Source organism: Danio rerio, chromosome 25 (genome assembly GCF_052040795.2).
Source record: "Danio rerio strain M-AB ecotype USA chromosome 25, GRCz13ab, whole genome shotgun sequence".
Lineage (NCBI taxonomy): Eukaryota > Metazoa > Chordata > Actinopteri > Cypriniformes > Danionidae > Danio > Danio rerio.
In genome coordinates this window covers 40,421,172-40,445,979 of record NC_141045.1, presented here as the reverse complement: position 1 = coordinate 40,445,979, position 24,808 = coordinate 40,421,172, and the positions used below count along the sequence as shown (strand labels likewise).

The 24,808-nt window shown below is 36.2% G+C and overlaps 1 protein-coding gene and 1 long non-coding RNA gene across 7 annotated transcripts in view; one reads left to right on the top strand and one right to left on the bottom strand.

Moving 5' to 3' along the window:
- The window catches only part of LOC110440168 (RNA-binding protein EWS), a gene marked incomplete at its 5' end in the record, with an annotated part of 66,237 nt that overhangs the window by 22,219 nt on the left and 19,210 nt on the right, over positions 1 to 24,808 (top strand). For 2 of the 5 annotated variants that reach the window (NR_200056.1, NR_200055.1), the window contains 13 exon segments: positions 684 to 781; positions 10,690 to 10,873; positions 11,340 to 11,596; positions 11,679 to 11,808; positions 13,724 to 13,761; positions 14,184 to 14,216; positions 14,465 to 14,577; positions 14,660 to 14,789; positions 14,884 to 14,997; positions 15,074 to 15,206; positions 15,281 to 15,378; positions 15,460 to 15,670; positions 15,763 to 15,839. Coding sequence is in view for 3 of the 5 variants with exons in the window: in NM_001442520.1 (NP_001429449.1) it covers positions 7,803 to 7,846; positions 7,932 to 7,983; positions 8,260 to 8,386; positions 9,981 to 10,083; positions 10,160 to 10,257; positions 10,690 to 10,873; positions 11,346 to 11,596; positions 11,679 to 11,808; positions 13,724 to 13,761; positions 14,184 to 14,216; positions 14,465 to 14,577; positions 14,660 to 14,789; positions 14,884 to 14,997; positions 15,074 to 15,206; positions 15,281 to 15,378; positions 15,460 to 15,670; positions 15,763 to 15,799 (1,896 nt within the window). 5 annotated transcript variants of the gene reach the window in all.
- Positions 18,112 to 21,904, bottom strand: LOC137487345 (uncharacterized). Of its 2 annotated transcripts, XR_015526860.1 has the most exons (5): positions 21,875 to 21,904; positions 20,544 to 20,649; positions 20,349 to 20,419; positions 18,972 to 19,156; positions 18,112 to 18,821 (listed from the first exon to the last, which is right to left on the bottom strand). It is a non-coding gene; the product is annotated as an uncharacterized LOC137487345 (long non-coding RNA). The 2 variants fall into 2 exon arrangements; XR_015526859.1 differs by lacking the exon at positions 21,875 to 21,904 and having other exon boundaries at positions 20,544 to 20,652.

The window sequence follows — 24,808 nt, the reverse complement described above, 5'->3', positions numbered from 1 at the left end:
GGTAAAATTGGAATTTTGTCGTTATCAGATTTCTTGCATTACATTTAACAGTGTATATAGGCTAGGGTTGTTATACTGACACAAACATTCATTTTTATGCACAACATTGTTCGCTATGAAAGAAAAAAAATGCTAAACCTAACTCTTAAATACTATATGATCATTTAAATGATGTGCACACAGGTTTCAATTTCACTTTCATGGCTGCTGTCAATGAGAAAAAAACACATGCATGCGAATCGCACGGCCCGCAAACAATCGCTCCGTGCAACAAACTGAATGTTATTTACAACTTAATTACCTGTTGCTCGCAGCCTATGCAGGTTCTGTTCACTCAAGTATGCGCCATTGGCGTGCATGTTCTCAAAAGTAAACAAACAGCTGGGGTCACTTCGCGTGTGATTTCGCGGCTGCGAATACATCATTACATTTAGACCGAAATTACGTTTTTGGGTGAGTTATACCTTAATAATAAATACAGTATGTGACACTTTCAACGCCTTTTGAAGGACCCATGAGGGGTGGAATGGATCGTGATATGGGCTGGAACGGTGGCCCTCAACCAGGAAATGTGCAGAAAAGAGCTGGAGACTGGGAATGTCCTAACGCGTGAGAGATCCATCGTACTAGATGAATTGTTTTGGCTGGTAAATATGCATGAATCTAAATTAATATTTTTTTAGTGGTTGTGGAAATCAGAACTTCTCCTGGAGAATGGAGTGTAACCAGTGTAAAGCTCCAAAACCCGAAGGCCTTGGAACTTCTCCTCCCTTTTATCCAGGTACTTTCTGATTCAAAATCTGTTAGCTGTGATTAGTAATCTCTACTTGTGTCTGAGTTTGTGGTCTAAACTGTGTTTAAGGAGGTGAACGTGGCAGGGGTGGCATGAGGGGCGGCAGGGGCATGGACCGTGGTGGGTCGGGAGGAATGCGTGGAGGCTGGGGAGGAGATCGCGGAGGCTTCAGAGGCCGTGGTGGGATGGATAGGGGCGGATTCAGAGGAGGTAGCAGGTGTGGTCCTCCCATGGACAGAGGCAGAAGAGGCATGGGACCCCCAGGCAAGATGAAAATGAGGTGAGCATCACATGTTGCAAATGTTAACAAAATGCAAAGTGCTTTAGTGCTTGGGGTGCATATAGAGATCGTTTCTTTTGCTCTCTCAACAGGGATCATCGTCAGGAGCGCAGGGAAAGACCCTACTGAGTTCACGCATCAAGCAAAAGGAAATTTACATAGAGGAAGGGTAACTTCCTATAACAGGAGAGCGTATTCACTTTGGGGGGTTACGGATTTGTTTTGTGAACGTTATAATTGTGTATTCAGGAATCAACATGTTGATATAATACACTGAAAGGATTTGTAGTATTCAACAATTTATCGAATTAATTGTAAAATTTTAAGGTGAATAAAAGGTTAATATTTAGAAACATATTTCTGTCTGCCACCCTCTATAATCGTTGTCTTGTTGGTACGCTCCGTTTTGCTTTCACGCATGCGTACTTATCGCGCATGCACCGTTGCGCCTCACACAGCATACTGTTCTCCAACGGAAAGATGGCGTCAGTCACGAGTGAGTTTTTAAATCGTTTTTCTTGTTTGAAATTCGAATCTTTAATTTGTTAGCAGCTGAAATTAAGCACTTATATTTAAGTAAATGTTAAGTTATATTGCGAATTTGAGAGAGTTTTGTTTAGATAACCGACGTTTTTCAAGCGTGCGGCCTTAAGTTTGTGTTTTTAGGTCAAGGTGTTTGTTTGAAGCTTACCGCTCCAAAACTCGACTCAGCTTGGTTTTTAAACTCCATGTGTTCAATACCCCTGTGGGGACCCAGGGTAGAATAGGTCCCTAGCACCCCCTTGCTGTTCGTAAGAGGCGACAAATGGGGCAACTTGTTGGCCGTGAGTTGCGACTCGTGTTGGTGGAGGAAGAGATCCTGGTGATTGAGGATTTTGATTTGCTGCGGCTATCAATTATCCAACACATCACTTTGGCTCATACTTCAACTAGACGAGAGATTGGAAAGGCCCATTGCAATCAATCGGCTTGTCAGGACTTGCCTTTCTCCCGGAAGGCGCTGGCATAGGGTCAATTGAGTATTATAGACCCTGTGTTTATATGCTCAAGTATATCATCACTGTATCCTTGATGTACATCCAGTGGATGTCCGTGGCTCTGTACATCCCCTTGTAGGACTCCGAGGTGGGTGAGGAGCAGAGATGAAGAACAAATATCTAAACATTATGGCAAAAAATCAAAACACTAAAAAACGGATATTGGAACAAGACTTGGAGACTGAACTAAGAACTGGTTTTATTTTCCCATCTGAAAATGAAAACTGGCAAAGATTTATTGTACTGGAATCACTGACTGATGACATGCCCCTGACCAAACTGTCCCCTTTTGCGATCCACAAAGGAATCACAGGAATTGCAGGAACAGTAAAAGACATTAAAAAGCTGCGATCTGGACAAATTTTGGTGGAATGTGCTAGGAAAGCTAACTCAGAAAATTTACTACAAGCAACAACTTTGGCTGGAATTACTTTGAAAGCATTCCCTCATTCTACCCTGAACAACAGCAAAGGTGTAATCCGCACCAGAGAATTACAAGATATGGACGAATCTGAAATCGCTTTAGAATTAAAACCAATAGGTGTAATCGACGTAAAAAGAATAATCATCAAAAAGGATGGGCAGATGATTAAAACGGGAACATACATCCTGACCTTCAACAGACCACAACCACCAGAGAAAATCAAACTTGGATATTTAAGTGTTGCTGTAGATATATTCATACCAAATCCACTGAGATGTTTTAAATGCCAGAAATTTGTTCATGGATCTGCAGGATGCAAAAATAAAACAACATGTCAAAACTGTGGTGAGGATGATCATGGAATGAACTGCACAAAACCTCCTAAATGTAAAAACTGCCTTGGAGATCATGCAGCCTCATCAAAGAATTGTCCCATTTGGCATAAAGAGAAAGAAATACAAAAAATAAAACACACAAGGAAGATGAGTTATCCTGAAGCTCGTAAAATAGTTGAAGCTCTTCCTGCCTTCTGTCTGAAAAAGCCCTATTCTGTTGCAGTCACACCAAAAACTCAATCAATAAGTTGTCAGACGGATCTAACTTGGCTATTCAAAGACAAACCTCAAACCATAAGCAACACCAAAAATTCAACTTCCCAAAAAACAAAAAATGAACTCATTCAAACTGGACCAATTCAAGACTCATACCTAGAACAGAAAGAATCAAAAGTGAAAAAGAAAACTCCAAGTACAACAAATCAACAACCAAATCAAGATAAATGTCGAACTCACAAAGATGACAATCCTAAAGATATTGAAATGACGGAGACAACGACCAGTCGTAGTCGTAGTCTCTCACCTAAATGTAAAAATAAAGGACCTGTACCTATATTTCCCACTTGAGAATAAACAATCACATAATACAGTGGAATTGTCGGGGACTAAAAACCAACTTTGCAGAATTACAGCATTTAAATTCTGTTTTTAACCCACTTGCCTATTGTATTCAGGAAACCCACTTATCTCCAAATGATGCCTTAACTTTTAAAGGTTTTAATATGATTAGTATATGTGGAGCAAACATACAACGACCCTCTGGAGGATCAGCTATCCTAGTGAGAAACGACATTATCCACAGTCAAGTTGTATTGGACACTCAATTACAAGCAACAGCAGTTCAACTTACTCTACATAAAACAATTACAATATGCTCTATCTATATCCCACCTCATGAAGCTGTAATACCTCAAGAACTGGACAAACTTATTTCACAATTACCAACTTCATTTTTACTGATGGGTGATTTTAACAGCCACAACATCTTATGGGGTGATGATCACTGTGATGCCAAAGGAAGAAGAATGGAAACTTTTATAGAAAATGATTTATGTCTTTTAAATGATGGAACCAAAACATATCTTCATCCAGGACATGGTACTTATACAGCAATCGATCTGACAATATGTAGTGCTGATCTTTTACTTGACTGTTCATGGAGAGTATGGAATGATCTATGCGGGAGTGACCACTTCCCAATTATCCTCACATTTCCACAACTGGATGTAACAAGTAGACCTTCAAGATGGCAACTCAAGAAAGCAGACTGGACCACCTTTCAAACCATGTGTTGTGAAAAATTTATGTCAGCTACCCAAGATAATCAGAACTCAATAGAAGACTTCACTCAGCAGTTAATCGCTATAGCAGATGAAACCATCCCAAAGACATCAACAAAACCACAATGAAAGACAAATCCCTGGTTTAATGAACAATGTAAAAAAGCTATTGAAACTCGGAAAAAAGCAGAGCGTGCTTTTAATAAACATCCAACAACTACAAATTTTATCCATTTTAAGATTTGTAGAGCCCAAGCTCGCAGAACCCTAAATGAAGCAAAGAAACAAAGCTGGAAACAATTTGTATCCAGCTTAACTTACTATACTCCCATGAAGAAGATTTGGAACATGATTCGTAAAATGAAGGGAAAGGAAAATGGAACTCGCATACAACATATTATAAAACAAGGAATACTTCAAACAAAGGAAATGGACATAGCAAATACATTAGCTGAAGCCTTCGAAAAGAATTCATCAATAGAGAACTGCCTCCCAGCATTTCAAATCATACGAGCACAGCAGGAATGCAAAGAACTAAATTTTTATTCTGACAACAAAGAAGTATATAATCAACCTTTTAAAATTAAAGAATTAATAAATTCTTTAGAATGCTCACATGATACAGCCATTGGACCAGATAAAATCCATTACCAGTTTTTAAAACACTTACCATATAGTTCACTATGCCTACTACTGGACGAGTTCAACAACATCTGGTCTTCGGGAAAAATTCCAGCTTCGTGGAAAGAAGCAACAGTAATAGCTATACCTAAACCAGGAAAAGACCACACTGATCCAAATAACTACAGACCAATTGCTCTGACCAGTTGTTTATGTAAAACGATGGAAAGAATGATTAACAACCGTCTTGTCTGGACACTGGAAAAAAACAAACAACTAACTGACTACCAGTGTGGATTTAGACGTGGAAAGAGTACATTGGATCAGTTAATCCGACTAGAAACTTATATCAGAGATGGATTCATCAGAAAAGAACATGTTGTTGCTGTTTTCTTTGATTTAGAAAAAGCTTATGACACAACATGGAGATATGGAATTTTAAAAGATCTTCACCAAATGGGATTTAGAGGAAAACTTCCTACCTTCATTTCAAACTTTCTCACTAGAAGAAACTTCAGAGTCCAAGTGGGAAATTCCCTTTCAAATACCCACCAACAAGAACTCGGAGTTCCTCAAGGAAGTATACTCTCGGTCACACTCTTCAGTATTAAAATAAATAGCATTGTGGAAATCATTGCTCCAAATATGTTCTGCAGCATCTACGTGGATGATTTATGTATCTGTTACAGAGGGAAGAACATGAATACAATTGAAAGGCAATTGCAGTTAAATATTCACAAAATTAACCAGTGGGCTGTCGAAAATGGTTTTAAGTTCTCTAAAACAAAAACTGTTTGTACACATTTTTGTATCCAGCGATCACTTCATCATGATCCAGAACTTTTTATCAATGGAAATATGATCAAAGTTGTTAAAGAAATCAAGTTTTTAGGTCTCCTTTTTGATAACAAAATGACTTTTATCCCTCATTTAAAATTTTTGAAAAACAAGTGCCTCAAAGCTATGAACATAATTAAAGTGTTGGCAAAAACAAATTGGGGTGCTGACTTAACTGTACTTTTACGATTGTACAGAGTACTCATTCGATCTCGTTTGGATTATGGAAGCATAATTTATGACTCTGCCAGGAAATCTTATAAACAAATCCTCAATACAGTCCACCATCAAGGATTACGGCTTGCTTTAGGAGCATTCAGAACATCACCCGTTCAGAGTCTGTACATTGAAGCTAACGAACCCTCACTTCAAAATAGACGGCTGAAACTTTCATTACAATATGCTATCAAACTAAAGGCAAATAAGAATAACCCAGCCTATAATGCAGTTTTCGAACCTCTGTTTGTACAATTATATGAAAGTAAGCCAAAAACCATCAGACCATTTGGTTTACGTATCAATTCACACTTACAAAATCTAAATTTAAACCTGGACATTTTAAAACAAATACACTTCAACTCATTGCCTCCCTGGAATTTAAAGATGCCTATAATCAATATGGAGCTAGGACACCAGAAGAAAGGAGTTACTCATCCCAATATGTACAAACAACAATACCTGGATATCAGAACTCAATATTCTCAGCACATACCAATCTTCACAGATGGTTCAAAGATGGAAAGTAATGTAGCAGCAGCAATGGTGACAGGGGAACAAAGTCATGGAATCAGTCTACCTAAAGAATGCTCCATATTCACAGCTGAAGCCCGCGCTTTACTTTTAGCATTGGAGTACATAGAAAATGCACAACAAAAGAAATCCATCATTTTCACAGACTCTAAATCATGCCTCCAATTTATGGAATCTTCAACAAATGATCATCCTTTGATTGATAATATTTTAACTAAAGTTCACCAACTACAAAATCAGTTTTATCACATCATTTTTTGCTGGGTTCCTGGACATGTCGGGCTTTTAGGCAATGAGCGAGCTGATGCAGCTGCTAAAGATGCTTTGAAGCAAGTAGTGAACAAATGCCAAATTCCTCCGTCAGAGATGAAACCTTTTATCAACGCTTGCATTTTAAACAAGTGGCAAAAGGAATGGGATGCATTAGAAAACAATAAACTACATGAAATCCAACCTGAAGTTTCACACAGAATTTTAAGACATTTTAAGAATCGATTTGATCAAGTAGTTTTTACCAGATGCCGTATTGGGCATACGAGAATTACACATGGTTTTTTGCTCCAAGGTGAAAACCCCACTCAGTGTTTGTGCTGCAAAACTCCTATCACTGTAAAACATATTTTACTGGACTGTCCTGCTTTTACTGATTCCAGAAGGACTTTTTATGAAATAAACTCTTTTAAGGACATTTTTAACAAAGTGGAACCAGAAAAGATTTTAGAATTTTTATCATGTATTAACACAAAAAATCTTATTTAATTTATGTTTTATTTTGTTTGTTGATTTTTAAATTGTATATTTATTGTTGAAAGATTCTTGCCATGAAGATAGCCTTGGTTGCTGACATGGCACTAAATAAAAATACATTACATTACATTACCATGTATTCAATAAAAACAACACTAGCTCACTTTAGAATCAAATAGTTTACTTTTGATGCGTTTTTCTCGTGTTTTTAATGTTTCACGCTCGGCTCGTTGTTTCGTAAATGGTAGCAGGCGTGGTTTAAAAACAGCGGGATTGAGTGCGCATGACGAACAAAATGTTTAGTTTTCTTTGTTTAGCGTTTTTGTATAAAGACATTTAAATTTAAATTCATGTAAGCATTTTTTTATATTATTACTCATTTTCATCTGTAAATGTAAAGTTAACGAGTAAAACTTTAAAGTTTGCACTGTTTAATGTGTTAGCTGAACCCTAACGTAAGCGTGGTCACTCATTGTTCTGAACTCGTGTGTCCTGAAATAGTTTCAATGCTTTAATAGCCAAATCTGTCTTGTTGATGCAAGGTTTGTTCCAACCGAATGGCTGGAATTCAAAAGAGACTGCTCTTCTTTGTCTGTTGTTGTGTTTGCCCAAGTCCTGCGTCGTTATTGGACCATAATAAACCCTGAATGTCCAGTCAGCAGTTTGCAGGTCGTCTAACTTTTGTAATGATTTATTTCACCGTAGATTATAGCAGCTACAACCAAGCTGGAGCACAGCAGTCGTAAGTCCACCTCGATTGATTACTAAACTCTAAACATAGTGCTTGGGTATGAATTGTTAAAATAAAATGTTTATTTTTTATGCAGGTATGGCTCATACACAGCACCTCCTGCTCAGACATATGGACCGACTGCACAGGTACAATCACTTCACAACATGTAACTTAGCACATTTACATGGCTGACATTATTTGCTTAACACTACTCAAAGTCAGTAGACCATTAGGGCCTTAAAGCATTTTGTAGAGCCTGTTAGTTAGAATATAATACATTTTTTACTGTTAGAAAAAAGTTTAGATTTTTTTCTCTAAATTTAGCAGTCATCTATGTAGCAGTCTAATGTATTGTTTTGTGTAAAATAGAAACAAAGGCATATAATTAATAACCTTTTTTTTTTTGTTTAGTTTTTTTGCAGCAGGGATATACTCAGCAAGGTTACAGCTCCTATGCTCAACCCGCTGCTGCACCTGAGGCCACCTACAGTCAGGCAGCGCCCGCTGCTGGAGCGTCAGCGCAACAGCAATACGGATCTACATACGGGCAAGCAGCCGCAACAGCGGCTGCAGCACCAGGTGCTTATTCAGTGTATTTGTCTGTTAATGAAAATGGCTGGAGCGAGACTGCACGTTTTTTATTTTAATGGATTTTACTCCACCCATGACTAATTTGTAATGCTGATTTATAATTGTTCTGAATCTTTACTGCAGACAAATGTCATGCCTATCATTTATAAAGGGTGTTAGAATTCAACAGATTGGTGCTTAGCAGTAAACAATAAGTCTGGATCCTTGGGGACGCAGTGGTGGAAACATTGTAATTTGTATAAACTGTTATTTTGGCATTTATGTAGGAAAATCAAGTAGGGCTTCGACTGCACAATATATTAAACTTACCATTGCTGGAATAGTTTATATAACGTTTGTATCACAAGGAGGTGCGAATTTACATGTGTTTCATGCATAGTTTGTTCGTCCAAATTTAACCAATTTAATTAAGTTTCACTGTTGTTACTTTAATATTCTTAAATTTACTGTTCCCTAAAGAAAATAGATTTTTACAGTGTACAAATTTTAACGCAATGTGCAAATACTTAAGGTACTGACATTAAAGCCACACATTAGAACTTTATCTTGGGTTGAAATACAAAGTTGCACACACATCCCAGGATTTCATTTACTTAAATAACACTGGGTTAACAAGCAAAGTTCTAAAGCCCCATATTGAACCTACTTTTCAGTGGGTCACATGGACCGTTTCTCTAAAGATGGTTATTTTGTAGAAAGTGGCAAAAATGTGAATCCCCTTTTTTTTTTTTTTTTTTTTTGCTTGAAATCAAGATTGTTATTTTTCTGTTTTAAAATAAAGGTTAATACGAATAGGCTTATTATTGTTAATTCTCAAACATGGTAAAACAACAATAATAATATTAGGCTGATGTGTAGGTATACTGTTGCTTAAAATGCAAAGTTTTGTTTATGTATTATGGTGGACTTGAACAGACTTTCAATATATCCTGTTTGTTAATTCACAGTAAAAAAAATAGCTATTCATAATTATAAAGTTGATTTATGTTAAAGACATGTGCTTGTCATCTGCCATTGACAACATTATTAGACCATTTGTTTTCACTGGTAAAATTGGAATTTTGTCGTTATCAGATTTCTTGCATTACATTTAACAGTGTATATAGGCTAGGGTTGTTATACTGACACAAACATTCATTTTTATGCACAACATTGTTCGCTATGAAAGAAAAAAAATGCTAAACCTAACTCTTAAATACTATATGATCATTTAAATGATGTGCACACAGGTTTCAATTTCACTTTCATGGCTGCTGTCAATGAGAAAAAAACACATGCATGCGAATCGCACGGCCCGCAAACAATCGCTCCGTGCAACAAACTGAATGTTATTTACAACTTAATTACCTGTTGCTCGCAGCCTATGCAGGTTCTGTTCACTCAAGTATGCGCCATTGGCGTGCATGTTCTCAAAAGTAAACAAACAGCTGGGGTCACTTCGCGTGTGATTTCGCGGCTGCGAATACATCATTACATTTAGACCGAAATTACGTTTTTGGGTGAGTTATACCTTAATAATAAATACAGTATGTGACACTTTCAACGCCTTTTGAAGGACCCATGAGGGGTGGAATGGATCGTGATATGGGCTGGAACGGCGGCCCTCAACCAGGAAATGTGCAGAAAAGAGCTGGAGACTGGGAATGTCCTAACGCGTGAGAGATCCATCGTACTAGATGAATTGTTTTGGCTGGTAAATATGCATGAATCTAAATTAATATTTTTTTTTAGTGGTTGTGGAAATCAGAACTTCTCCTGGAGAATGGAGTGTAACCTGTGTAAAGCTCCAAAACCCGAAGGCCTTGGAACTTCTCCTCCCTTTTATCCAGGTACTTTCTGATTCAAAATCTGTTAGCTGTAATACAGTATGTGACACTTTGAACGCCTTTTGAAGGAGTTGATGTTGTTGTGAAGACTTGTGCGACTGCCTTGCTTCGCTCCTGACCTTAAAAATATAATTGGCTGTATCGTAGAAAAAGCAGAATTAAGATTGTGTGGGGTCGAATTGAGATCGTAATCTTTTTCCGATTAATCATGCAGCCCTAATGGCTTATACACAAAACAGCAGAATTTAAACCTTTTTTGGCACTACAGTGCTGGTGAACACCCTGTGTAAAACATGTAGTCCTCACCTCTTCAAGTTAGACTCGTTCACTTTTGCTTTCCTTATTTTGCTCTCCTGCTTGTGTGGTAATGCTGTTTATTCAGGTGCATACAGAAAATGATTACTTTAGCTAATTTTAGGTAACTGTTCTCCTCAGCTGCATATGGAACTCCACAGCCAGGAGCCTATACTCAGCCTGCACAGAGTTACAGGGCCAGCAGCTACACCGGCTCCACTGCTGCCCCTGCTGCTCAGGCTTCCTATGGCTCTCAGCCCGGATGCTCCACCCAGCCGGCCTATTCTGGCTACAGCCAGCAGCCTGCTCCCTCCGCTCCTCAGAGGTAACTGGACCATCTCCTAGAGTAGCACATCAACAGAATGCAGAAATGCAGCCTTCTGCAGTATCTCCATATGCTGTTCTACCCTCACGCTGCGTGAACCTGAACACAGCTTCTATCTCACAGTTCTGCTTTTTGTGGTGAAAAACATCAAGTCTGTTTAATGTGCAAAGTAGCAATTACCCTTCCATTCTAATGTTGTTTTGTCAAGCCTGTTCAGTGTCATACAAATCCGAGCCCAAAATAATTTTGAAACAAGCCTCTTATACATTCTTATTTAAAATAAAAATTAATGTATAGAAAGTGTCTAGGTGAATTTGAATGGTAAATTAAGTTTATTTGAATTTTACTAAAATAATACCTAAATTAAAAATAAATTGCCATTTTCTTCAATTTGATATTTTTATTGACATCTAAATGATTTAAAAATTTGGTAGCATGTATTCCTTAATGTATTAAATTTTCCTAGTTACAGTGCAAGCAGCCAGCCGGCCTACAACCAAAGTGCCTATTCGCAGCCTGCAGGCTATTCTCAGCCAGGATACCAGGCTCAGCAACCGGGCTATGGACAACAACAGCAGAGTGCTTATGGACAGGGACAACTACCTCAACAGCACCAGCAAGGCCCGCCAGCTGCCTACCCTCCTCAGGGGAGCAGTTCCTATGCACAGACTCAGTACGGCCAACAGAGTGCGCCACAGAATGATTACCAGCAAAACCCTTATAGTAAGTCCATATTCCACTGGTAGTGTTTCCAGTTATTCATCAAGTACTGAGCCCGGTGCTTAGTGTGCAATCTTTCCTGTAGACAGTTACAGCCAGGGTGGCGTGAGCGGAGGTTACCCAGGGTCACAGCGTGGTGGATACCAGGATGGTGGCCGAGATGGATATGGCCGTGGAGGTCCTCGAGGCCGTGGTATGGGCGGCGGTGGCATGGGGTAAGTTCAAACATTCTTAGTCTAACTAACAGTTCATTTGTTCTCCCTCTCGCTCATTTTACTGAGTGTATCATCACCACCTCCAGGGTTTGTATGTGCAGGCGTCTAAAGAGTGAAGTTTCTTCTGTAGCTCGTCCAAACATTATTTGATTTGTAGAGGTTTTTATGACCACAAGGGTGTTGTTGCAGAGTTTACTTTGGGTTCATTTATTGTAGCTATTTGTTTTTATTTATGGGGTAATTTTAGTACAGGGATGCCGAAACCTGGTGATGCAGAGTTTAGTTTCAACCCCAATTAGACAGACCTGAGCCAGCTAATTAAGCTCTTTTTGGATATACTTGAAAAATCCAGGTAGGAGTGTTGAGGTTGGAGCTAAACTATGCAGGACAACAGCCCTCCAGGACAGAGTTTGGGCACCCTTATTAAACGCATATTTCGGGATAGGTTTTTTTCTCTCAAGTTTACAGTTTTTGCATTTTGTGTATTCATTTTTTTTTTTTTTTTTTAAGTTTCTTTCTATAATTCATATTTAAGGTTGTTTTGAGGTGTGGTTTTTCTGTAATTCAAGATGTCCACTAACAGAACCCTTTGGTTTGACTGTTTAAGGCTTTGTACAGTACTGCTTTTAGGTCTTTGTGGGTAAAGGAAAACTTGGCAAACACATGAAGACAACTGAGAATTTGGTAGTTTTCCCTGAAATTTTTTCTTTGGCAGATGGTGGCACAATTCTGGGTTTTGAAGTTTTATCCTTGCTGGGTTTTATATTTAAAAGGAAATTGTTGTATTAAGAGTATGCGGATCATGATCAGGTTTTAAGAGGGTCAGTGCAAGTTGTACAGTTGGTTCAGTTTAAAAGGCATTTAAAGAAATGGTTGGAGTAACCTTGAAGACAATCCTTGGATATTTAACGGACACAGTGATGTACTTTCTTTAACGAGGTAAGAATTTTATTTTGTGAAAGCAACTTTTTAAGTGCTTCCCAGTAGGTGCTTTTTATTAACCCATAAAACTAATCATTGTTTGTAAACGAAATAAGATGTGTTCACCAAAATTGTGTTCCTATTGAATTTTATTTCAGGGGACGGTGAGCATGCCATTTTACACAATTTTTATATTAAAATTGATACATTTTCATGTTCTTAAATATTTTTGCACTTGTGAACTGTTTCTTATTTCAAAGGTCTTGTTTTTAACATTGTCACATTTATATGCTGCAGGTATCAAAGATCGAAGAACAGCAGTACTTATTCTTAAGTACCTTTTTTCAAAGGCAACAACTCGAACCATGGGGAACGTTTTTGATTTAGGGATTTTTTTTGTTGTTGTTGAATTTACCTACTGTTTTGGAACATTTTGTTTTAGTCAGCATATTTGTGAAATGTATTTTTTTTTCTCCTTGGATCACCCTTTGTAAATGTTAATTTGTGCTCAGTATTTTTGAATGTACTGTTTTGTTCAATGCTGACCTTTTTATTGGGTTAATTTGGGTTCAGATTGCTAAAGATTTTTTTGCCACAAGATTGCCGTATTTTCTGTTTGGTTGTAACCCAAAAGAATAAGGCATTACGCTAACTTCATAATTTTTCCCACTTTGCAAAAGGTTTACAGCAAGTCAATGTCTTTCTGGTCCTGTGTTGTTGTTTATATGTTAATTTTTGCAACTGAAGAATGTATAGAAACGAACAAGTCACAGACCATATTATCCTTAAAAGATTGGTTGGTGCCTACAATATGTTAAATTTTGCAACTGAAGAATGTATAGAAATCATAAAGCTGTTCCAGTAATTAACAAAATATTGTGAAATATTACATGAGACCTTTGCATAGTTAGAGAGGGGATTTTGTGTTCATTTCCTACTCAAGTCCTATGGTTGGAGACTAAATGGAATATCGCCTTCATATCTTCATGTTTAGCATCGCTGGAGACAGAGGGGGCTTCAATAAGCCTGGTGGTAAGTTTCTAAAGCGTTATCCATTGGTTAGTCCACTCGACATTTAATATAGAGGCTATTCACGCCTATGTGTCCTTAAAACCTTTCATTTGGTGTGCCACTTTTGCCACTTTTTAAAAAAAAAAACTACAACTGTGTTCTGGTGGTTTATATTTGGTGTGTATATATTTGTATTTCTTCAAAAGTTGACGTGTCCTTTGAAAAAGCGTCTTTTTTAATTCTACATTTGACATTTCCATTTCATTCTGAGAATCAATTGTGGTCCAGGGTAATCCTGAAAATGGTCACATTTTTTCAATGCATTTAATTCTGCTCAGTTTTTTTTTTTATTGGCAGGTTGTCAGGTTTTTTTTTTTTTGTAAGTCATGATATCATTTACTAATAGGGTTTCTTGTTTTTCTTTGATTTTTGCCGAAACCCAGGACCCATGAGGGGTGGAATGGATCGTGATATGGGTACGTTTTCACTTGTTTTCATGCACTCTGTTTAGACTATTAAAATTCATTGAACTAATAAAGAGATGGGAAAGCCTTATTGTGATAATTCAAATGCTGTTCTATACAGTAATGCTGAGAAATTAAAAAGCCAATTTCAATATGGATCATTTTCAATATGGATGTTCTCTAATATTCTGCAGCATTTCAGTTACCCTGATTTACAGCAAATGTAGAATTGTAGCTAAATCTTTTTCTTAAACACACAGGCCATCCAGGAGAGCAGGACTCTGAGAACAGCACCATCTATATCACAGGTCTCACTGAGAATGCCACTCTACCAGAGATGGCTGAGTTTTTCAAGCACACTGGAGCAATTCGGGTGAGAAAATATGAATCTAGGTGGTTAATTCTGAATAACTGGTTAGACTGTTTTAATGATGACTTTGGTATCTCTCTTGCAGATAAATCGGCGTTTAAATCAACCAGCCATCAACATCTATACAGATAAAGACAGCGGCAAGCCAAAGGGGGATGCCACACTGTCCTATGAGGAACCTGCATTTGCCAAACCTGCAGTTGAACATTTTGATGGTTTGTTTGCTGCTTTTATCATATTGCCATAACTTTGGATTTTTTATTCTGCTACTTGAATTTATTATCTGTACTTTACATTTAAAAAAAAAAGGAAAGGAGTTTCAGGGCAGGAGATTAAAGGTCTCTATGGCCCGCCGGAAGCCCATGATTGGGGGAATGAGAGGAGGAATGCCAATGCGAGGTGGCCCTGGAATGGATCGTGGAGGTATGATAAACCCCCAAGGCATCAAGTGACGTTCAACCAGAAGGTGTTTGTTTATTAATGACTTTGTGCAATGCAGGAATGATGGGCAGAGGAGGCGAGAGAGGCGGCTTTCCCCCGCGTGGTGGCCCTCGAGGTGGAATGGGCTGGAACGGTGGCCCTCAACCAGGAAATGTGCAGAAAAGAGCTGGAGACTGGGAATGTCCTAACGTGTGAGAGATCCATCGTACTAGATGAATTGTTTTGGCTGGTAAATATGCATGAATCTAAATTAATATTTTTTTAGTGGTTGTGGAAATCAGAACTTCTCCTGGAGAATGGAGTGTAACCAGTGTAAAGCTCCAAAACCCGAAGGCCTTGGAACTTCTCCTCCCTTTTATCCAGGTACTTTCTGATTCAAAATCTGTTAGCTGTGATTAGTAATCTCTACTTGTGTCTGAGTTTGTGGTTTAAACTGTGTTTAAGGAGGTGAACGTGGCAGGGGTGGCATGAGGGGCGGCAGGGGCATGGACCGTGGTGGGTCGGAAGGAATGCGTGGAGGCTGGGGAGGAGATCGCGGAGGCTTCAGAGGCCGTGGTGGGATGGATAGGGGCGGATTCAGAGGAGGTAGCAGGTGTGGTCCTCCCATGGACAGAGGCAGAAGAGGCATGGGACCCCCAGGCAAGATGAAAATGAGGTGAGCATCACATGTTGCAAATGTTAACAAAATGCAAAGTGCTTTAGTGCTTGGGGTGCATATAGAGATCGTTTCTTTTGCTCTCTCAACAGGGATCATCGTCAGGAGCGCAGGGAAAGACCCTACTGAGTTCACGCATCAAGCAAAAGGAAATTTACATAGAGGAAGGGTTAGTAACCTTATTGAGAAAGAAAACCAGGTTTGTTTGATTGTAAAATAACCAAATTCAGTGAAATGACCCAAAATAGACCAGAAATACCAAATGAAATGACCTTATTGAGAAAGAAAACCAGGTTTGTTTGTTTTTTGTTTGTAAAATAACCAAATTCAGTGAAATAACCCAAAATAGACCAGAAATACCAAATAAAATGACCTTATTGAGAAAGAAAACCAGGTTTGTTTGTTTTTTTGTTTGTAAAATAACCAAAATAAGTGAAATTACCCAAAATAGACCAGAAATACCAAATGAAATGACCTTATTGAGAAAGAAAACCAGGTTTGTTTGTTTTTTGTTTGTAAAATAACCAAAATAAGTGAAATGACCCAAAATAGACCAGAAATACCAAATGAAATGACCTTATTGAGAAAGAAAACCAGGTTTGTTTGTTTGTAAAATAACCAAAATAAGTGAAATGACCCAAAATAGACCAGAAATACCAAAGAAATGACCTCAAGTAGAAAGAAAACCAAGTTTGTTTGTTTGTTTGTTTGTTTGTTTGTAAAATAACCAAAATAAGTGAAATGACCCAAAATAGACCAGAAATACCAAATGAAATGACCTTATTGAGAAAGAAAACCAGGTTTGTTTGTTTTTTGTTTGTAAAATAACCAAAATAAGTGAAATGACCCAAAATAGACCAGAAATACCAAATGAAATGACCTTATTGAGAAAGAAAACCAGGTTTGTTTGTTTGTAAAATAACCAAAATAAGTTAAATGAAATACCAAATGAAATGACCTTATTGAGAAAGAAAACCAGGTTTGTTTGTTTTTTGTTTGTAAAATAACCAAAATAAGTGAAATGACCCAAAATAGACCAGAAATACCAAAGAAATGACCTTATTGAGAAAGAAAACCAGGTTTGTTTGTTTGTTTGTTTGTTTGTTTGTAAAATAACCAAAATAAGTGAAATGACCCAAAATAGACCAGAAATACCAAATGAAATGACCTTATTGAGAAAGAAAACCAGGTTTGTTTGTTTTTTGTTTGTAAAATAACCAAAATAAGTGAAATGACCCAAAATAGACCAGAAATACCAAATGAAATGACCTTATTGAGAAAGAAAACCAGGTTTGTTTGTTTGTAAAATAACCAAAATAAGTGAAATGACCCAAAATAGACCAGAAATACCAAAGAAATGACCTCAAGTAGAAAGAAAACCTGGTTTGTTTTTGTAGGTTTTTGGGTTTTAAGAACACTTAGGTTTTTTTTTTCTCGTCTCGTTTTTGTGAACTGTTGTAAAAAAAAATAAATGAGTGAAAAAGAAGAGAACCCAGTCCAGGAGACTCGAAACAAGCAGAATTCCTTTATTGAGACGTGTTGGTTAATCTGCAGACATACAGCGTCTTTTAGATTTCCAATGTGTCTGCAAGAGCCTACTAGAGGCCCGCAGTCTGCAAGTTCTTTCACAAGTCTTTCACAAGTCTCACACAAGTCTGAATTAAGACAAAGATTTCATGGCTATATTGTGTTCTTAGGAGGAGGGGATTTAGCTAAACAAAGCATGCAAATTAATAGTTGTGGTCGGCAGGGTAAACTGCTTTTTCCGGCCTGATCTTATGTTCTGGAGACAAAACCTCCTGACCATTTGATTGAAAAAGAGTAAACAATAGACACCCCATGCTGTGAAACTGATAATTGCATCACTTTCCCAGATAGCAAAATACACTCGGGCCAGTTCCGGCTAGATTGTCGCCTGCCGAAGACTTACCCCTCGGCCCAACTCCAGCTGCCGGACTCGGGCCGGATGCCTGTGGACTCAAGCGGGCCAGATGCGGCGGCCGTAAGCGAGCCGACGCTGCGCATCCGCGCCAGAATCGGCGCGAGGGTAATGTGCGCTGCGGCCCGGAGCTGGCGCGACTCCGTATTTATACACCTTATAAAACCTTTTAGTATTACATTGGTACTTGATATATGGTATTACAACCATTTGAATTTATACAACAGCAAACACAGGCTATAATGTAAACACAAAGTGTAAGCACCGTGTTTAACCTTTGAATAAAGTGCAAACTGCATACATATTCTGTAACGAAAATAATCAGACAAATGACAAAATAAATAAATGTTAAACGTTTATTGATTGCAAGAAAAAAAAAATAGTACTAAAATTTTATAAATAATTTTGTAGTGCACAAGAATAAATATAAAAACAACAATAAAACACAAAGACACACAGAAAGATTTAAACAAAAAATCTAAAAATTACACACAAACACAGATGTTTTTAAAACAACCCTGTTTTCCCAATAGACTTGAATTAAAAATTTGTACAAACAGCTAAATTTTATATAAACCTAAATATAGAAACCAATTTAAGATATAGCAAGAAACATATTAAAAATACCAATGACAATCCGTAAAATATACAAGTCAAACTTGTAAAAAGTACTGCAGAATTCTGAAGAAACATCTTGAAACATTTTTTAATAAAACATTAAAATAATAATAAACAAACAAGTCAAACTTATTTTTAAATAAACTTGAACAAAATCAATTGCACAAACAGCAAGACATGAGTGAGATGATTATACATTTCATATATACACACGTCTTGTGCAATTTTATATTTATAATTTTATTTGTATTACGTTTATTAAAAATGTATCAAGATGTTTCTTCAGAATTTGGCGCACACACATACATACATACATACCATACATATATACACACACACATACACACACATATATATACATATACATATATAAATGCAAATGAAAGAAACAAATTGTTCAAGTATCAGGGAACATCCTAATACACTTAAAATGTTGTTTAAAAAATAAAACAAAATAGTGATGTAGACATTTGACACATTAGCTTTCTCTTCTTTCTTCCTCCATCCCTGTCAGGGGCAAGTTGTAGCTACCCTGTAATGCATTTTTCCACTTCTTTATCAGTGGTGTGGTATGGACATTTGTCCTCACTCCATCTGTGATTAAAAAATAAACAGATAATTAGTAGTGAACAAGTACTAATGTAAAAAAAAAGAAAAAAGTAGGCTACCTACGAAGCAAAAAAAACAATAAAAAAAAACAAATAAACTTAAAACACTTTGAAATTAGCAAGAGCTTGAACTTACCAGTTTCTTCATTTGTTCAGGCTGCTCCTTTAGTTGATTTTCAAGCTTTTCCAAATCAAATTGGCCAAAGGAAGGTCAAATGTGTTTGCATCTGGAATTTCATCACGTCTGTTTTGGTTTTGTGAGAATCAGGCCCAGCTGCTGCTTTATGACGTTGCATGATTTTAAAACTTCAGTCAGTCGTGCTAAAAAAGAAAAATAACAGATTAGTATAAATCAACCTGTAGCTTATTCTCATACAACTTCTGTAAATACAACAGTGGGTTAGACACTGCTGATATTCTCTAGTTGATCTTTACTTTCCAGCTGCATTAAACCTTAACAAATTTAGTGATGTCTTACAAAGACATCACGAGATGCAATAAGTTCTGTCTTGATCTCAAACTGCACTAGAACAAAGACTGTAATTGTTCATAGGTGTACTGCAGGAGTGTCCAAACTTTTTGGGCCGAGGGCCAGATGCAAAAAAACAAACGTTGTCGCGGGCCAAATTTTACATACATCACACAGACACGTGTGTGTGTGTGTGTATGTATATATATATATATATATATATATATATATATATATATATATATATATATATATATATAAATACAGTTTAGTCAGAATTGTTAGCCCCCCTAAATTATTAGCCACCGTTTATTTTTTCCCCAATTTCTGTATAACGGAGAGTTAAACATTTTTTTCCACACATTTCTAAACATATTAGTTTTAGTAACTCATTTCTAATAACTGATTTATTTTATCTTTGCCATGATGACAGTAAATAATATTTGACTAGATATTTTTAAGACACTTCTATACAGCTTAAAGTGACATTTAAAGGCTTAACTAGGTTAATCAAGTTAACTAGTCAAGTTAAGGTAATTAGGCAAGTTATTTTATAACAATGGTTTGTTCTGAAGACTTAAGGGGCTAATAATTTTGACCTTAAAATGGTTCATAAAAAAAAATTAAACCGCTTTTTATTCTAGCCGAAATAAAACATGTCTTTATCCAACATCATTTGGGAAATATTTAAAAAAGAAGAAATAAATCAATGAGAGGCTAATAATTCAGACTTCAACTGTGTGTAGATAGACAGACAGACAGACAGATCATAACAAGAACTGCTGCTTAATTGAATGCACGTAATAGCGACACCCGGTGGTTATTTATTGAATTACGTTCATTTTCGTATAGCGGGCCAGATTCTATTGGTATTTATAAAAAGCCTCGCGGGCCGCAGATGGCCTGCGGGCCGTAGTTTGGACACGCCTGGTGTACTGGAATGTACAGTATCTGTGCATCTTGATGGTGGTCTTAAGATTTCTGCCATAGTCATTGATGGTGATGTGACTTGTGGTGCTGCATTGATTTCTGAAATCGTCATACCTGCCTTTTATCCAGCCTCTTTGTTCCAAGTAATTTTTCTTCATCACGGTATAGATTTGTCTATACTGTCCCTTAATCAGATACATTTACGAAACAAAACATCACTTTAGTATAGTGCCAGGGCAAAACTCACAGGTTGTAATAGATCAATGACACAATGTTGACAGTATGTGTTTAAAATAATTGCAAACAAACCTGTTCTGTCTTTAGATGTATGACAGGCGATCATCATCCTCATCTGTCTGCCAGTCAGAAATCACAGTTGCGTGTGGATGTTTGAGTCGAGCTTCCTCATATGCATCTTGTTGTTAACCTCCCGTAAAGAAAAGTTCAAATCCTGAAATACTATCAAAGTTAATTAATGCATATAATACCTATAGTGTAAATAATCAGTACACAGAAGGTTGCACAAGATTTATTCGGAGATTCATGCAGAGTGACAGCCTTATGAATCTGAGACATAGATTTGTAAGATGGTCAAGCACATGCATTATTCTGTACCCATGAAGATTAACCTACCATTGTGAAAAATGCTTGATGATGATGATAGCCAATAACAATAAACCATTTCAGCTGTTTGTGAAGCAATTAGTAATGTAATGTCTGAAAAGCTCAATCTATGTTGAAAATGTATCAGCAGTTTACAGCTTATAATGGACTTTTAGCACACAACTATAACATGCCTGTTACGTTCAAAAGAGTGTGCCATTGACTTCTTTGGTCGTGATGTACTGCAAAGTGATCTCACTAACCTTTGTTAAACAAGAACAATAAGACTTAACCAACAAATATTGTTACCCATTCATTTAAATCAGAATTTATCACTGTCAATAACATAAAAAACAAACAAAAAAACATCAAAATCTGCTTTAAGACGTTCAGTTTTACATTAACTGACCATTACAGCTTGAACAAAAGATATAATTGATTCACATAGGCTAACACATTAAAGCGCACACTAATATATTTCTCTTGGAGAATTTAAAGAGAATAGTAAACAGTCGAGTTTCAATCATTTTTCGTGACTAACTGCATAAACAAGATAAACAATAATATTTTATTAATCCAAAACGATTAGTTTTTATTTACACATAATCACAGAATTAATACTGTTGGATAAGTAAACGCCTGTACAATGATTTTTTCAACATCCACGGTACTTTATAATGTTAAATCAGGAAAAAAAACACGTTTTGCCATGTTAATGGATTCGTCTACAGAAACTTTCTTTAACGCAAAGTTAGCATACACACAAACTCGTTTCATGTTTCTTTAAAATAATTAAAATAGTTTTCAGTTTCTACACACGTTACAATCTAACATTGTGTAAAAGGAACCGGAACTTTCAGACGTGTTTGTAACTGTTAGCGTTAGCATACATTAGCTCCAGTCGTGTTTCTTAAAGCAAGTTACATTTCGTATCAAACTGTTTTAAATTACTAAACGCTGTTACAACCAAACACCGTGGAAATGTTTTAAGCTCTAAATTCGCTAATTATACAGTACACAAGCAGTAAAAAGCTTACCTTTCTGACCGGAATCCACGTGAAATGTTTGAAAAGCGTGATTTTTTTTCCCAAACCAGTTCAGCGCAAACCACGCCCTCTACGCGAAAACCCCACCCCGCTGCTGTGACTCACGTCCGTGACTCGATTTAATTGGTCCGGCTATATCACAATGGCAACGAACACAAACTATTTTTTATTAAAACACCTAAAATACGAAAGGTTAACAAAGTGCGTGTATGAAATGAAACGTAGTACAAACAATCTACAGCTTATATAAAAAGCTGTGTTTTTAATGAATAAAAATAGTGCCTAAATACATGTAGTAAACACACACACAACAGCATCTTAACAATGAGAAAACATTACTCAGTACAAAAACCAGCAAAAACACACAAACATAATATTTATTTATTTTAAAAGCTTTTTAAATTATTATTAATTTAACACAGCCCCTGCATGCAAACATAACCACTTTATATTTCGCTGTCTAGTATAAAATAGTTAAATTGAAAGATTGATTCTGACAATATCTGGTATTAATTCAGAGAAAGTGGGATAGGAATGTGTATAATTTGTTGTCAAAATTCAGATATTTTGCAAAATAACACAATTTTTTTATTAAAGAATGTTACATTTGTCCAACAATTACACTTATATACACTTACTTATGCTTAATAGTCTGTATGAATGGTATCAAATTTGAAAATATTTGAAATATATAATGTTTAATGAAACTAAAAGGTCCTGTTAGACTCAAATTTAAAGAATTAAAAGATTTATTTCTATTGTCTATGCTTTGGGATTTGTGGTTTATTTCTTTTATAATATTGAGTAATAAATGACTTACTAAGTAATTAAGTTTTTAATTAAATTTAATAAAAAAGTTATTTAAAATACAATTGTATTTATTTTTAAATGATAATTAGTAATAATCAATAATGTATTACGTTCTCGGAGTAACTTGCCCAACACTGCACATAATCTGCATATCAGATGAAAATCAACTGAAGCAAAAGTATATTGAACTATACCTGTTAGAGTTAAGATATTTAATAACTGCAAATGATACAAACATATGTTCTGCAGGCCTTTCAAATAAGGCTTTAATTTAATGCTGTACAAGTTAAAATTGATCATAATATGATTCCTCTCACAGTACCTATTGTTTTACCTTTAATGTACTTTTCTGACCAGAAAATGAGAATAATCAGTTGGACAGGAATAATATTCATTGTTAGAGCCCTCCCATAAAAAAATAAATAAATGATACCCATTTTGGTAACACTTTATAATAACTACACGCTATGAATAATTTATGAAGCATTAGCAAATTTAATTCCTTATTTGTTAAGCATTAACTCTACATTAACAGAAGTTAGTAAGCAGTTTGTAACTACAGATACAAATGCTCTATTCCTGATTTATAAGCTCAACTATAATGTGCTTAATGATTGTATTTTCATACTTTGTTAATAATAATTTTTTCAATACTTAAGTATTGTATAATTTACAAACCAATTATTTGAGAGTACTTTGTGGCTTTTAAAGTTCAGAATTCATTCAGAATGCATAAGTAAATAATTAATAAACCATTCAAAGTAACATTTATATATCTTATTATTCAGGCATATACTAATAATCAATTTGTATGTTTATAAATGCTTTAGTATTTTAACTTCATCCAGTATTGTGACCTAATCTAAAGTGAGGACTATTTATGCTTTATAAATCCCTTATAAATAACAATTAAAGGCTCATTTATTTTCTAATCAGGGAAAGAAAAAAAAAACACGACCTTATTAATTTCTAATCATTTGAAAATACATAAATGAATCTGCATCAAATTAAAAATACATTTTTGCAATCTTAACTAAAATAAAGTTACTGTTCAGTTTAAACTTTGCTAAATAACATTATAATGTTGTATCAAAATATATTGTTAAATTATTATATGGTTGTTTTTTTTATCCAATTTTAGTCGGATTTTGACACTCCTGTTATTCGGCAATGTTTAAACTTTACAGTAATTTTATTTTTTAGATAGGATTACAAAGATGTACTGTTCATTAGACACTGAGCCTTTAATTGTCATTTATTAGGGATTTATAAAGCATAAATTGTCCTCACTTTAGAAATAGAGTGGCTCTCATAGGTTAGTTGGCTTTAGCAGAGGTGGCCAATCTTGGAGCTCAGGTGGTGGCATCGGTGGCTCTGGAAGTGTTGGCTATGGCAGCAGCAGATCTGCCAGCTCTAGCACAACAGGCTCTGGCAGTTTTGCTGGAATGGGTCTGACTGTGGTTGAGGCTTTGTGAGCGGTTCTGTAGACAGTAACTCTGGTGCATGTGGCAGCAATAGCTCTGGTGGCAACTGGCAGCTCAGGCTCTGACATGGTGGCATCTCAACAGCATTAACTTTTACGGTGGTGGCAACTACAGTGACCCCTACAACCTTGTGCCTCAATGCACATTGTACAAGCGCACAGATGTTGAGTAAGTGGGAATATGGGGATCAATGTTCCTGAAAAATAAAAACAAATCACACAAGGAAACTTATAAAAAAAATAATTTGTACAATTTTGACATTTCTAACTCACCTACTTGATCCTCCCCTTTTGTCTACAGTCTTTACCAAAGTGCAACCCATTTTTACCCCACAGCATGTGTTTTTCGACAGCCGTTGTTGACAAGCCATGCCTGATCAAACATGAACATTGTTGCGGCACCTGTAATGAGCCTACAGAGAAAAAATATGAATGTTTAAATGTGTACCGAAGTATGCAGAAATGTTAGATATTTTTATTTTACATTTAGAAATATCAAACGTTTACAACAATTATGCAGCATTATTCTAAATTATCTGTCAGCAAAACATATCGGAAATCTGTAGGACATGTATGTAGACTTTTCTCAGATTCATTCATTATTTTGATGAAGCATTTTTACCCATCCTAAG